General features: G+C 39.6%; 2 protein-coding genes across 2 annotated transcripts; one reads left to right on the forward strand and one right to left on the reverse strand.

Annotated features, from left to right (window-relative positions):
* Nucleotides 1-2078: 2078 nt before the first annotated feature.
* Nucleotides 2079-7231, reverse strand: LOC132084034 (histo-blood group ABO system transferase 2-like). Its single transcript, XM_059489031.1, has 5 exons — nt 7167-7231; nt 5209-5277; nt 4382-4414; nt 3732-3866; nt 2079-2796 (listed from the first exon to the last, which is right to left on the reverse strand). Exons 1-5 carry the CDS (start codon nt 7229-7231, stop codon nt 2079-2081), a joined length of 1020 nt encoding a protein of 339 aa, XP_059345014.1.
* Nucleotides 7232-12964: 5733 nt separating this feature from the next.
* On the forward strand, nt 12965-13924 carry LOC132084035 (olfactory receptor 6B1-like). The gene has a single exon (XM_059489032.1). It carries the CDS (start codon nt 12965-12967, stop codon nt 13922-13924), a length of 960 nt encoding a protein of 319 aa, XP_059345015.1.
* The last annotated feature ends 850 nt before the right edge of the window (nt 13925-14774 follow it).

Raw genomic sequence — 14774 nt, forward strand, 5'->3', positions numbered from 1 at the left:
TTATACTCTCTTAAAAGTTAAATAGCAACTCAGCATAGACTCTATTATACCATCCCTTGCAGCCAGGTGTTTGACTGAATGGAAATAACAGAAAATTACATTTCCTCTGGCCTAATCTGTCCTGCTGCATAGTGTTGCCCTAGCCCAGGTACAGAACTCTGCTAAGTCTGTCCCATTCTTGCTGTTCCAGTAGATTTTGCCATCACCCACTCCCATTAACCCTTTCCTGGCCAGGTTTGACCCCAGCACAAGGCAGGAATTTGCACGGTGCAAGGATCAGCTAAAATTTCTTACCTTGGTAAGATGAGGGCCACTAGGCAGAGAATTTGGTGTTCCTTATTCAGAATAACCAACTGAGCTCACTCCTGTCTGTGAAGGTGCTGGGAAACCTGATTCCAGTTTCCAGAGGCATTGGGATGGGAAGCTTTATGGAGAAGAGAGATTTTCCAGTGCCCAGGATGTTCCAGGGGCTGCAGAACCTGTGCAGGTCTTTGTTCTGCACTGGGAGCCCTGCACTGTCCTGTCTCCCAAGGGGTCAAATTTCACAGGTTAAACCTGTTCAGCAGTGACTGAGAAATCAGATAGCAGCAGAGGATTAAGCCTCACAGAGGGGAAATGCTGCAAAAATGAAGATTAATTTACCCCCTCACCTAATTCAGCACTCTGATTTCATGGGACCAGCATCACCTGTGCTCTCTGAAGTGATTCAAAAGGGCTGGTTCATACCAGAATTGACTTTCTCTGAGTCTTACATCTAAATCTGTGTCCTGTTCCATTAATCTAAAATTATTTGATTACTTTTGCCTAAGTAGCTAGTTAAGTAAATTAGTAACCAACTAACTCAATTCCCCAGAATGCTTCAGCTGAATGTTCACACCAATCTTTATCTGAAAACTCATCAAATCACACAGATTCCTCTTGTCTGGCCCTCTTTCAGTAACCTTTTACTGCCCAGTTTTGGACAAACCAGGTTTGAGCACGATGTTGTCTCCTTGTTCTGTTTTCAAATCTCTATTCTTAAGGAATGAAATTGCAATAAAGCACATACCACCATTAAAATGCCTCCCCCGTAAATCTTTTCACCAGGTTCAGTGTAGCATGCAGCAAACACACCTGTGAACAACAGCTCAGCAATGTGCTCAGGCCTTGGGGTCCTTGGCAAGCAACTTTCTCCAGCAGGGCCAGAATTTCACACAAGGATCCTTTTTCTTTGGTGGTCCCCAATCTGTGTCCCTTTCATGATGATCATGAGGCAGATTTTAAGAGCTGAAATGAGGGATGTGGGACTCCAGGTGGCTCTTCAAAATACAGTTTATTGTATCCAAAATGCAGTCTATTGTATTCAAAATGCAGTTTATTGTACCCAAAATGCAGTCTATTGTATTCAAAATGCAGTTTATTCCATCCAAGAGGTTACAGCACTCCAGGGTCATGGGCAACAGAGCTGTGCCTACAGCTGTCAGCTCCAGAGACCCTTAGTTTAGGTTCCAATGCATTCTATACTTTTCCTTTGGTTACAATGCATTCTATATTTTTCTTTTGGTTACAATGCATTATATATTTTTCTTTTAGTTACATTGCGTTCTATACTTTTCTTTGCTGAGCATCTTCATACAGTAGAACCAATCTATACCTTAACTTTTATCTCTAGCCTATCATAACTACTGTAATTACCATATTCATGTTACTGTTCTCCAATCACTCAAAGTCAGTACATTACAGTTTAAGCTGGAAGTTGTTTTTCAGTTTTCTTGCAGTGGAAAATTCTGAGACCTTTTTTCTACTTGCAACTTCGCTGCCTTGTTTGCCTGTCTATCTTTGTGCTTGGTAAAAACATTTTCTTGTTTGAGGTGGGTTTATCCTTTGCTCTAAGCCATAAAAAACCCTTCTAACTAACACACCCTTTGCCTCCTTGGTTATCCAGTAAGACTGGCTCAGCAATTCTTTTCTTCTATACCAAAACTTGCTTCCATCTCTATTCCTTCATCAGACTCTACAGTTAAAAATCTTTCTGCTAAGCATCTGTGAGACTTTCCTTGTCAAACTTTCATCCTTCCCAACAGCAGATGAGGGAAACTTCAGACAGAGAAGAAGAAAGGCCTCACACTCTTTGTTTGAGGAGCTTGCCTCTGGCTGTGCTGGTGCACAGGGCACATCCTCTTCACCAGGATGCTGCTGGAGCTCAGCTCTGTGTCCCAGTAGTACTCTGGGGACAGCAGCCTGGTGGGTTTGTGCTGCAGGAGGTACTTGTTGAGGTGGCTCTCGTGGTGCCAGGGACCCTCAATGCCATTTTCTCTGTCCTGCAGCAGCCCTGCAGAGCAGGCTCTGGTCAGCTTGTACACCTCAGCCACGCTGCCCCCATAGAAGCTGGCAGTGTAGTGGAAGTCCCCTTGTCCCTCAGGGATGGCAGGTTGTGACTCAGAGTGTTTCTCAGCGGCTTTGTCCTCCTGCTGTGGGGTGACCTGCCAGGAGCTGATGGTGGCCACCAAGGCATCGATGATCTCCACACCAATATGTGCCAGGAGCTGGACATTGATATCTACGGAGTACAGATAATCCACCTCGTGCTGGAACTGCCTCTGGATGTAGGAGCTGAGGATGTCCATGCGGCTCCTGGAGATGTCCTGCCACCTGGGGTCATGCTGGACAGGGATGACAAACAGGTGGTTCTCAGGGGCCATCTGAAGGTGGGAGACCTTCTCGGGACAGTCTGTGAACAGGTAGAAGTTCACGGGGTGCCCAGCAAGGAAGTATTTGTTGGCAGAGCTCATGAACCCTTCTATGAACTGGACATAGCTAAGAGACATGGAAAGGAAGAGAATGGAGAGGCTCCTTCTGCTGAGGAGTGACAGCTTTTCAAATTCATTTTCTTTCTCTTTTTCTATCTATTGCTCCTTTTTATGATGTTAGTGTCCTTTATTTAACACAGCTGCTGGGTTTTTCTCTGCAAAGAGTTCTGTTATTTTGCCTTTTATTATACCTTTTTGTTTCCAACACTACCACAGAAGCCATCCTGCTGATTTTATGCCTTCTAAGCTAGCTGAGCTATCTTGGGTGTGATATAAATCTCCAAGAGCTTATGAGACCTGGCTCAAAGAGGAAAATATTACTCTGCTGTGAGATGTTTTCACTCTTTGGCCAGTTGGGGCCAAGCTCTGTGGAGACTCTGGAAAGAGTCAGGAGTTTTCATTATTATTTTTTTTAGCATTCAGTAAGTATCCTTTCTGTATCCTTTAGTATAGTATAGTATTTATAATATAATATATAAAAATTAATTATACATATAATTAATTTTATATATAATTTTATATAATATTATATATTATTATTTTTATATAAATTATATATTGTTATTTTTATATAATATATACATAGTATATGTAATTATATATATATAATAATATATATAATCATATATGTATAATTTATATATAGAATATATATAATTTTCATTACTATCTTTTTAGCATTCAGTAAGTATCCTTTCTGTATCCTTTGGTATAGTATAGTATTTTTAATATAATATATAATAATTACATATAAAATTAATAATTATATATGATAGTAAAAGTATATAAAATAAAATAAAATTAATAATAAATTAGCCTTCTGAGAACCTGTAGTCAGATTCATCATTCCTTCCTTCACCCCTTGCAGATACAATCATGCTCCACCAGCAGTACTGCAGAGAGGTTTAACTATTTGACAAGAAATAAAGGACAAACCAGTACTTTTCGACAGCAAAAGTGGCCACTCCAGTGACCAGGTTCTTCTGCAGATATTGAGCATCCAGGATGTCTCTGCTGAACGTGCCTTCCCAGACAATTGGAGCCAGCCATGGTGTCAGCACCAGCACATCCCTCCTCCTGCAAGGGGTTGGGAATGAAGGCAGGCTTGAGATGGCCCAGGAAATTCATCAAAACAAACACAGATGTAACACTGAATTAATCATTCCAGTCTCACTTTGAAATCACAGCACAGATTTCTGAATAGGCAATTCCAGAAAATAATTTATCCCAGTGACCAAAAATGTTAATTCCATAGGTGTTTACACATCAGGTATGATGGTGACTGCCATCACAAAAAATAGTAGTTTGATTTTTTAGCTTCTGAGTTGTGACAGAGGATGCAAAAAACTGAATTAAGATAAAATTAAACCAAAATATTTTCAACTTTCATCATCATTACTTGGTTTCCTTTCTGAAAGTAACAAATTACAGATTCTTCATCTATGCATTTTTAATGGTTTATGGAAGAGTTGATTTTCTTCTATTTCATTCAGTCTGGCTCTCGGCTATCCTGTCAGTACCACTCTGTGTTTCTGACATCAATGGGATTTCATGGTCATGATATTCCATTGTGCCAGAGCAGGTGCACTTACCATGGAAGCATCAGAGATGTTTCACCTATTTTTCTGCAAATGAAAATAAAAAAATATTGGAAATATTATACAGGGAGAATTAAAGGGTACATAAATGAATTGTGGCACAGAAGTTTCAGATTTTTTTTTTTTTTTATGAGAGATGAGTGCCACAAGAGATCTTTGTGTGGTTCAATGTCAGTGAGCATCCAGACTCCACCACAAACACTATTTTATTATTTATATGAGTTCATATACAATGTGACCCTGCAGGGTGGCTCATATCAAAATGGAAATTTGCACTTTCAGGGCATGGATCTGGTGCCTAAAAAGGAGTCTTTTAGGTGAGTGTTGTCCTCATGGCCTGGACTGATCCTTTGGTAAACTCTTTCCTGTGGTGGTGTTTGCAGGGGTACCAGGATGAGGGAAGAGATGAGAATCTTGACTCCATGTTTCAGAAGGCTTGATTTATTATTTTATTATATATATTATATTAAAAGAAAATTATATATTAGAATGATACTAAATGAATAGAAGGAAGGATTTAGTCAGAAGGCTTGAAAGGAAAGAAATGGAATCATAATAATATCTTGTGACTGACCAAAGAGTCTGAGCCAGCTGACTGTGATTGGCCATTAATTAAAAACAACCACATGAGACCAATCACAGATGCACCTGTTGCATCCCACAGCAGCAGATAATCATTGTTCACATTTCATTTCTGAGGCCTCTCAGCTTGTCAGGAGAAAACATCCTAACAGAAGGATTTTTCATAAAATGTGTCCGTGACGCTCTCCTGTATGTCCATACCTCTTTTATTACTTTTTCATTTTGCAGAATGAACTTACAGGACTGAATCGTCTCCAGGGGAGGCTTTGTGTTCCTGAGCTCTGGCTGGGGAGAAAGGGTAGTGGTACCTTGGACAGGATAAGAAGGCAATGAGTCAATGATAAAACCAAAATCAACCTCTCACCCACTTCCATTGTGACTAAAACTATAAAACAAATCTAACAGAACATTTGTGGGGTCAGTATGGTGATGAGGGTTTGCAAATCTCAGCTGTTTCAAGACAGGATGCGAAAAATGCCTATTTTATTATTGGCTTTGGCAAATATTAAAATGAATATTATATGTGTTATGTCAGAAAGTGATGCTGTATTAATTTCCTTAAGTAGTGTGTTAAATAGAGTTTTAGGTTATAACATAATGTTAAAATAGAAACTGTGCTATGTAAGAGACTTTTTAAAGAGAGAACTCAGCAGCCACAGGACCCCTGAATCTTTCAGAGAAAGAAAATTTATTGCTCCCTTATCAGAAGAAATGAACTTCTTCCTGCCTTGCTCAGCCCTGAAGAAGCTGTTAGGATTCAGAGGAAAAAGTTGACACTGACCAGACAGAATCCTGTGTTTGAATGGAATTTATGCATCATGGATGAGGTGTATGAATATGCAACAGGCTGTTGCTTTTAAGGGTTAATCCTCTGTTAACGTGGGCCCTTTTTCAGACTTATTTTGCCCAGAAAAGGTACCTGGACTGTCCATAACTCTTTGTTTTTATTGTTTTGCATTGTCCTAAATCCAAATTGTCCAAATTTTTATTACTCTAATTATATTACTATTTTTATAACCATTTTATTACTATTAAATTTTTAAAATTTTATTAAAAAGTGATTGGTGTTTTTCACACAGGAGTTTAGCCTAAAGTTATCTGAAGATCAATCAGCTCTGAGGATCTGTGAGTCATTTAATTTGCCCCAGACTGTTTGCACCAAAGGCAATGTGTGTGCTTTGAGCAGAGTTTGGTCTCAGCTGATGCCAGAACTCCTCTGCAGCTGCCTCTTGAATCCAGATGTTCACAGCATCCCTTTGCTCTGGCCGTTCTGTGGGATCTGAGTGTAAATTTAAACAAAAATGTGAGCATTTGTGCTCACATTTGAGCATTTGATGCTCTGCTGCAGAGAAAGAATGGCTGAAAATTTGTCCTGATTCCTACAACTGGAACAGATCTTCAATATTGTTCCAGCCAACTCTGAATTAACCCCACCTGCTCTGATTTCAGGCTCCAGAACACTGAATACAAACCTGTCCTGGTTTGAAAAGAAGTGAATTTTTGAGAGTTTGTAGTCAAATCAATCAAGGCTGAGATTTGAATATTGGCATGAAACCAGCCACCTCAAAACAACTTTTTTAGATTGAAGAATACTTGAAATATTCTCAATATTATATATATATATAATGTATATTTTTATATACAATATATATATTTTATATGTATATGTATTTTTTTTTTCTTTATATTATTTCTTGATAATATTTGAAGTACAGGTGAGGGGTTGCTCATGCATACCTTCTGTTCCTTATTTTAGAAGAAGAAAAACTACTTTCAGAATGGGCAGTCTAGGTAAACAACTAGAAGATCCTTGCAGCAAACTTAACAACCAAGGGAGACTCAAACAAACCATGATAAATAAATTCAGCTGAATCAAGCACAGCTAAACCCAGTCCACAGAATTCCAGCATCCTTGTGCTGGTCTGGAGCACAGAAGTGCGGGATGTAAACATGAAAACACACATTTGTACTCACAGGAATACACAGAGATTATTAATCAGACTTTTAGAATTTCACAGAAAATGTTAAAAGTGTCCACACCTTGCTTATTTTCATCTTTTGAATGTAAAAGGGGATTTTGAATTTGTGTAAATTCAAAGCTTACATTGTACCTGCATTTGTTAGAAGAAACCTGTCTGAGTCTGGGCAGTAGAAAGAAATTCTTGTTGAGAATAATTATCAAAGGTTAAACACCCACCAGATTGCACCAGTGATCCCTGCTGTCACTAGAATAGCCAGGCCATGCAATTTTGTCATTCCCATCTCCTTAGTGCTGCAAAAAAAAAAAGATTGTGAACTCTGGATTGACAGCAAAGTGGGGAAAAAACCCAAAACAAACACAAAAACAAAAAGGCAGCAAATACTGGTTATGAAATACTGAATAAGTATTTTGTTTTGCACTGCAAGTTTGGACATAATACAGAGAAAAATTAGTTTTTCTAGATAGAAAGTTTGACACCTAGGTATTTATAATACATACTACATCTTTACACACTGAGCTCTCATTTTACAATAGTATAGTAAACAATTTTTAATTGTTCAAAGCAATAATTCTCATATCAGATTTTCTCTGAATCAGGTTTTATTGTTTTCCCCAGCCAGTGCCCTCTCTGATCTTTGTCTTTCTTTCTTCCTTTCCCTCTGTCTCCACCTTTTTCTGTTGTTTTTCTATTATATTTTGTTATTTTATTTTATTTTTTAATTTAATTTTATTTATTTTTGTCTAGCTCTCCTTTTTGACCTTGCTGCCTTGGTTTTCCTGCTCTGCCCCTCACTGCTCAGTTCTCTTTTTTTCTAATTTGAAAGTCACAGTCCTTTTCTCTGGCTCAGCTTCTCCATCCATTCTGGGGCTGTTCACAGCTGGGGTTCAGCCACATCTTCCTTTGTCCCAGCCTTCTGAAAAGTCTCTGGGGCTTTCTGTTTGTCAATATTGACCATCCTCTGATTTCAGCATCTCCTGCTGTCACCCCTTTCTCAGCCTAATTTCTTATCTATATCACAATTTTACAAGCTATGAATTCTACAGCATTTCACAAGCAAGCTACGAAATGGCCCCGTCTCTCTCTCTACAAGGTCTTTTAGGGGAAAAGAACTTATCCAATTACGAAATGACACCTCAACTATTTTTGCTTTTAACCCAATAACCAATCACCCGTGGCCCACAATGTGGATTTTTTTTTATCCAATTACACAAAACCACCCAAACCCATGGAGAAGAAGGTGAAGGAGAAGGAGGAGAAGGAGGAGGAGGAGGACGAGGACGAAAAGGGAAGGAGGAGAAAAAGGAGGAGGAGAAGAAGAAGGAGAAGAAGGTGAAGGAGGAAAGGGAGAAAGGGGAGAAGGTGAAGGAGGAGAAGGAGAAGGAGGAGAAGGTGAAGGAGCAGAAGGGGGAGAAGAAGAAAGAGAAGAAAGGAGGAGAAAGAAGGAGAAAGAAGGAGAAGGAGAAAAAGGGAAGGAGGAGAAAAAAAAGGAGAAGAATCAGAAGGAGGAGAAGGTGAAGGAGGAGAAGGGGAAGAAGAAGAAAGAGAAGAAGAGAGAAGGAGAAAGGGGGAGAAGGTGAAGGGGGAGAAGGTGAAGGAGGAGAAGGGGGAGAAGAAGAAAGAGAAGAAGAGAGAAGGAGAAAGGGGGAGAAGGTGAAGGGGGAGAAGGTGAAGGAGGAGAAGGGGGAGAAGAAGAAAGAGAAGAAAGGAGAAGAAAGAAGGAGAAGGAGGAAAAGGGAAGGAGGAGAAAAAAAAGGAGAAGAAGAAGCAGGAGGAAAAGGTGAAGGAGGAGAAGGGGAAGAAGAAGAAAGAGAAGAAGAGAGAAGGAGAAAGAAGAAGAAGAAGGAGGAGAAGGTGAAAGAGAAGAAGGAGAAGGGGGAGAAGGTGAAAGAGAAGGAGGAGAAGGGGGAGAAGAAAAAAGAAAAGAAAGGAGAAGAAGGAGGAGAAGAAAGAAGGAGGAGAAGAAAGACCAGCCACCACCCTAAAACCTCCATCTTGCTCTATATGTATTACTATATTCTAAACCCTTAAACTCTAAGTTTTCCACCCTGTGATATTACACACTTCTATTCAAACTCTACACCCACAATCCCAGTTCTATCATTCCATTTTGGAAGCTTCTCCACAGCCTCAGGTCAAATGCAGTGTTCTCTTGGAGGTCAGTGCCTGTCAGCGCAGAAAATCCAAAATTCTCATTTTCCAGGGTTCCAGCACTCACCTGTGGTCCTGGCAATGCTCACACCCCAGCAGCTGCAGCTCTCTGCTGCTCCCAGCCCTGCTGAACCAGTACCAGCTCCCAGATCCTCCTGTGTGTGTGTCAGCCCTGGGCTCAGGGCCAGCAGGAACCTCCACCCCAATCCTCACCTTTTGTGGCAGTGCTGACACCTGAGCAATGGGGAAACAACAAGAAACCTGCAGCAGCCAGTTATTCCCTGGCACTGCAACCTGTGTGGGTTACCTAAAAACAGAGCCAGACCAAATTAAGGGGATGAAAAGTGGTTTTATTGGTTGAATATGGGTGTGTATTGAATGTTTGGGTGTCTTCTCTCTGGGCTGTATCTCATTTTAAGTTGGAGTCACATGCAGTGAGTTGGATTTCCCCTCTGAATGGTGTCTTTCACACCTAAAAATATTGTTGATACTTAATCCTTGGGTACTGCTGTCTCTGTGGAACCTCAAGTAATATTAAAGACCAGTGCAATAATTATTTAATGTCATGGTTGAGATGGAGACAACAAAAAGCAACACACTCCATTTTCAGAAGGCTTCAAACTGTTCTTATTATGGCATGCATGCTTTTGAGACATTCTTTAAAATCTCATAAGTTTACTCATAGGTCACCAGAGACAAACAAAGTGCTCATTGGAATAGGCAGTTGAAGTTTCTCTTATTTATCCTTCTTTCTTTCTTGGTAAATGACCTTGGTAGGAAATTCTTTCAGGGGTAAACATGGATCCTCTTCTCAAACTTCTCTCTGGGTCCCAGAAGTCACTGTGAAACCTCTTCCACAATTTAATGTAGGGAGAAACTAAGGCACTGATAAGTGAAGAATTTTACTTGTCAGAGCTCCCCATCATGAGCCACCAGCAAAGTAGAAATATCCTGAGTTCTGCTCTGATGCTTTGTCACACAGACAGCAGTGACTTGGGAAAAGGGAAAACAAAAAAGTATGAATAGTGCTTCAATAGTTAGCACATAAAAGAATTAACAAGCAAACAAGCAACAGCAGCAGAGCAACACTTTCCGTGAGGTTTAGAAAAAGGAGGGAAAATTATTCCCTCGAATTCTGTTCCCAGCTCTCTTGGGCTTTGAAGGATAATGTACTGGGAGATATTTTAGCATCCTGGGAAATCTCCTGCTCAGCTGAAGTGACAAAAGCCTGCAGGAACTGTTTGTGCTCACAGCTTTTAACAAAGCAGCCACCAACAAAGCAGCTTCCAGCCACTGGAGAGAGACAGAACAGCACAGGGGTAAGGTTTAGCTTAATAGAAGAGAGAAAAGCATAGATATGATCTCTCGTTAGACAAAAAGCTTTTAATTTATTTTTCTTTAGGTTTGTTAGAGCTGTTTCTTCTCATCTGATCTCACCTGAGCTCTGAAAATTCCAACATAAGTTGTTAGTGTCCTGGAAATGGCATTCCCAGTTTTTATCGAGAATTGGAGCAAGACAAGGGGGAATGGCTTCGAACTGAAAAGGAATAAGTTTAGATTAGATATTGGAAAGAAATTCTTCTGTGGGACGGTGGGGAGGGTGCCCCTGGATCCCTGGCAGTGCCCAAATCCAGGCTGGACAGGGCTGGGAGCAGCCTGGGACAGTGGAAAATGTCCCTGCCATGGCAGGGGTGGGTTGGGATGGGCTTTAAAATTCTCCCAACCCAAACCAGTCTGGGATTCTGTGATTTTGTGATTTTGGCATTCTGTGATTTTGTGATTCTGTGGTTTTGTGATTCTGGGATACTGTGATTTTGTGATTCTGTGGTTTTTTGATTCTGTGATGCTGTGAGCACTTTTCAAGAGAAACATGGACATGTTTCTCAAAGTGTGAAAGAGAAGAGAGAGGGATTGCTTGGAAAGGAAAGCAGAGCTGGATTTAACAGATGAAAATACTAGAAGAATGGAAATTTCTTGCTGTATTTTATGTGCTTTTAAAAACCTTACAACTTTTGTTGAGAGTATAAGTTAAATATAACCTTTCCCTCACACTCTCTCCGTGTTTTCTATGTAATAGCAGTGCTTCTGAACATGTTTATGTGGTAAAAAAGGCATTTTTATTCTACTTTCAGTGGACTAGAATTTAAAAAAATATTCACCATTATTTTTACATTGAAAAGCTTAATTCTTGAAATATGGAAATTCTCTTTCTGTGTCACCTGAGAGTGATCTGTTAGTTGAGGGCAGGTACCTGAAATGCTCCAGTTAATCACCCTTTTAAAATTAAAAGTAGTGTCAGTCAATTCTGACACTTGAAATTCTTGTAATTTAAAATTAAGGTAGTGCTAGTCAATATTCTAAGGTGCTTTAAAGCCTATAATAGAATAGGCTATAATTTTTCTTTTCTCTTTTTGATATTATTTTGGTTCAGGCACTTTTCAATTATGGTTTGTATTCTGTAGCCTGCTAAATCACTTAAACTAGGTTTTTTCCTTGTTATGCTTGAATTTCTACTGGCTACATTGAAAAATGAGTTGCCTGCCTTTCCTGTAGTATTAAGGTGATTTAAGTTGTACCACAACTTAGATCTCATAGAAGGCTGGGAGATGTGAAAGCCATTCTTATAAATCAAATTGTATTTAGTATTCTGTCACTTTATTATTTGGCAGCAGTCATGTACTTGCAATGAAATATGTAAGTTATGTAATCAGATTGATTCTACACAGATTATCTATATGCAAGAGAAAAATCTAATTTGAAATAAATATTTTGAAACTCAAATAAATAATGATATCACAAAAATATTTTCTTCAGAACATTAATGGATTTTTTTTCTCTTAATGTTTTATATGAAAAATATTTTGTGAATAACAAATCGTGAACATCATTCTAGAAAGTCAGTTGAGTGTTGGATAGGAATGTGCAGGAATATGTAAAAAAATGTTGTTTGAAATCTTCCCTAAGAAGTGAAAATAAGAGGCATAAACATCAAACTTCAGGTATTTTTTTGTGAAAAATTAAGATTAATTCTATCAATTAATGCAAAAGATCAAACACACATTTAATAATGTTATCTCTTCCCCTCTGACTGTGTTTTAAGTGAAGATAAGGTCTGTGAAGAAATCAGTGAAGCCTAAATATTTTCTTGGAGCCAAGATTCCAATCACCAATCCTGCTGTAGGCCACAAAAATAATTCAGAAGTTAAATAATGAGGAATGGTTAAATAATAAGGAATGTCAATTAAATAACTGGTGTGGAATCTCTAGTTAAACTGTGTATTTGAAAGTCAGGCCTGAAGAGGATGCTTGGGGGAGATAATACAAAATGTTCCCTTATTTCTTTCCTTTTTGCTCCTCATACATTCTATTGTATTTGCAGGGATTTTCATGGCAGGGATGAATCTGACTCCATGTTTTTAAAAGGATATTATATTATATTATATTATATTATATTATATTATATTATATTATATTATATTATATTATATTATATTATATTATATTATATTATATTATATTATATTATATTATATTATATTATATTATATTATATTATATTATATTATATTATATTACCAAATGCTAAAAAGATAATAATGAAAACTCATCATTCTTTTTAGAGTCTCGGCACAGTTTGGCACTGATTGGCCAATGAGTGAAAACAACTCACACCAGAACCCAATGAAACAATCACCTGTGAGTAAACAATTTCCAAACACATTCCAGATGAGGAAAAACACAGGAGAAGCAAATGAAATAATAATTGTTCTCCTTTTTCTCTGCAGCTTCTCAGGAGAAAAATGCTGATCAAAGGGATGTCTTAGAAAATGTGAACACCACAACATTCCAGGCCTTCAAGGTCATCATGGCACAAGAAAATGACACCCACATCCATGAGTTCATCCTCCTGGGATTCCCCACCAGCAGAGAGCTGCAGGCTGTGCTGTTTGTCATTTTCCTGGCCGTGTATTTGCTGACTGTCACCGAGAACATGGTCATCATCACCTTGATCATCACCCACCCCCAGCTCCACAAGCCCATGTACTTCTTCCTGGGCCACCTCGCTTTCCTTGAGGCCTGCTACATCTCAGTCACCGTTCCCAAGCTGCTGCTCACCTTGGTGGTGAGGAACAAGAGCGTCTCCCTCACGAGCTGCATGGCCCAGCTGTACTTTTTCATCGCCCTGGTGTGCACTGAGTGTGTCCTGCTGGCTGCCATGGCCTACGACCGCTACGTGGCCATCTGCGCCCCGCTGCACTACGCCCTTGCCATGGGCCGCAGGGCCTGCCTGCAGCTGGCCACGGCCTCCTGGCTGCTTGGCTTCCTCATAGCTGTGCTCAAGGTCTCCTTCATTTCCCAGCTCTCCTTCTGTGGGCCCGGGGTCATCAACCACTTCTTCTGTGACATCAGCCCGCTGCTCAACCTCTCGTGCTCCCAGCGGCGCCTTGCTGAGATGGTGGATTTCATCTCGGCCTTGTTCACTTTGTTGATGCCCCTCTCTGTCATCATTGTTTCTTACACCTGCATAATCAGGACTGTTTGGCTCATCCCCAAGGCTCAGAACAGGAAGAAAGCCTTCTCCACATGTGCTTCTCACCTGGCTGTGGTCATCATTTTCTTCTCAGCCACCCTGTTCATGTATGCTCGGCCCAGGCGTGCAGAATCCAGGGATCTCAACAAGCTGGTTTCCATCATTTACACCATTGTCACCCCGATGCTAAACCCATGCATTTACTGCCTGAGGAACCAGGAGGTGAAGGACTCTTTGCTGAAGGTCTTGTGTAGCAGGACTGCTCTCTCCAGAGTTTCTGCCTCTGATCACTAATGAATTCTTGGGAGATGATCTTCCAACTGAATGTGTCGGAATCCTATGAAAACCTAATAAGATTTTTACTTTGACAGAAAGGGTTATTGGGGTTCTCCAGTTATTGGTTATTGGAGTCAATCTGCATGTTCAGCTAAAATCTCTGAATCTATGCAAATGTAAAAGGTTTTTCTAACTGAACACATCACACATCATTCCCGAGGAATGGAAAAGGCAATAAAAATAATTGTCTTCTCTGAATGTATTTTTTTGGTATGCATCAAAGAACAAAATTGCATTCTCACCCTGATTCAACTTAACATGAAACTAGGATTCAAGAACTTGAGGCACCAAATAAATAGTTATGTCAGCTTTCTTCACAGGAATGAGGATGGGAACTTCAGTCATTTTAGATAGCTGTGATAGGAGACCATGAAACTCCACTGAGAAGTTTCTTCTTCATTAACTTCAAATATAACTTTGGGAAGTAGCTCAGATTCAGAAAACAAACCTTTACTTTTGGGCAAGAGGGTTAATTTGCACAGTTTAATTTCCATTTTTAGTGCTAAATGAGCCTCCTGATTTTTAAATTTTTCCGGTGGTCCTTCAACATCACATAAGGAGATAGAAGCACTAAGAGAAGAATCAGTTGCCTAAACACAGATCTTGCAGAAAGGAACATTCAAAGGAGAGGGTCAGGAAGAACTTTAAGGTAATTTAACACACAGACACAAAATCTTGCATCATCAGCCTGATGGTAAATGATCCTGGGCTCTGTTTGTTACCCAGGACTACATCAACATTACTGTGATCAGTCTGAAACTTCCCACTAGAAGAAAGACAAAAATGGAAATTCCAGCAGAGAGTTACC

Source organism: Ammospiza nelsoni, chromosome 26 (assembly GCF_027579445.1).
Source record: "Ammospiza nelsoni isolate bAmmNel1 chromosome 26, bAmmNel1.pri, whole genome shotgun sequence".
Classification (NCBI taxonomy): Eukaryota; Metazoa; Chordata; class Aves; order Passeriformes; family Passerellidae; genus Ammospiza; species Ammospiza nelsoni.

Excerpts from the sequence above, each read along its gene's own strand:
- LOC132084035 (XM_059489032.1), top strand. The coding sequence starts at position 12,965 with ATGGCACAAGAAAATGACACCCACATCCATGAGTTCATCCTCCTGGGA.
- LOC132084034 (XM_059489031.1), bottom strand. The coding sequence starts at position 7,231 with ATGGGAATGACAAAATTGCATGGCCTGGCTATTCTAGTGACAGCAGGG. Across the intron at positions 5,278-7,166 it reads GGGATCACTGGTGCAATCTG|GTACCACTACCCTTTCTCCC; the intron begins GTGGGTGTTTAA and ends ATCCTGTCCAAG. Across the intron at positions 4,415-5,208 it reads CCTGGAGACGATTCAGTCCT|AAAAATAGGTGAAACATCTC; the intron begins GTAAGTTCATTC and ends TTTCATTTGCAG.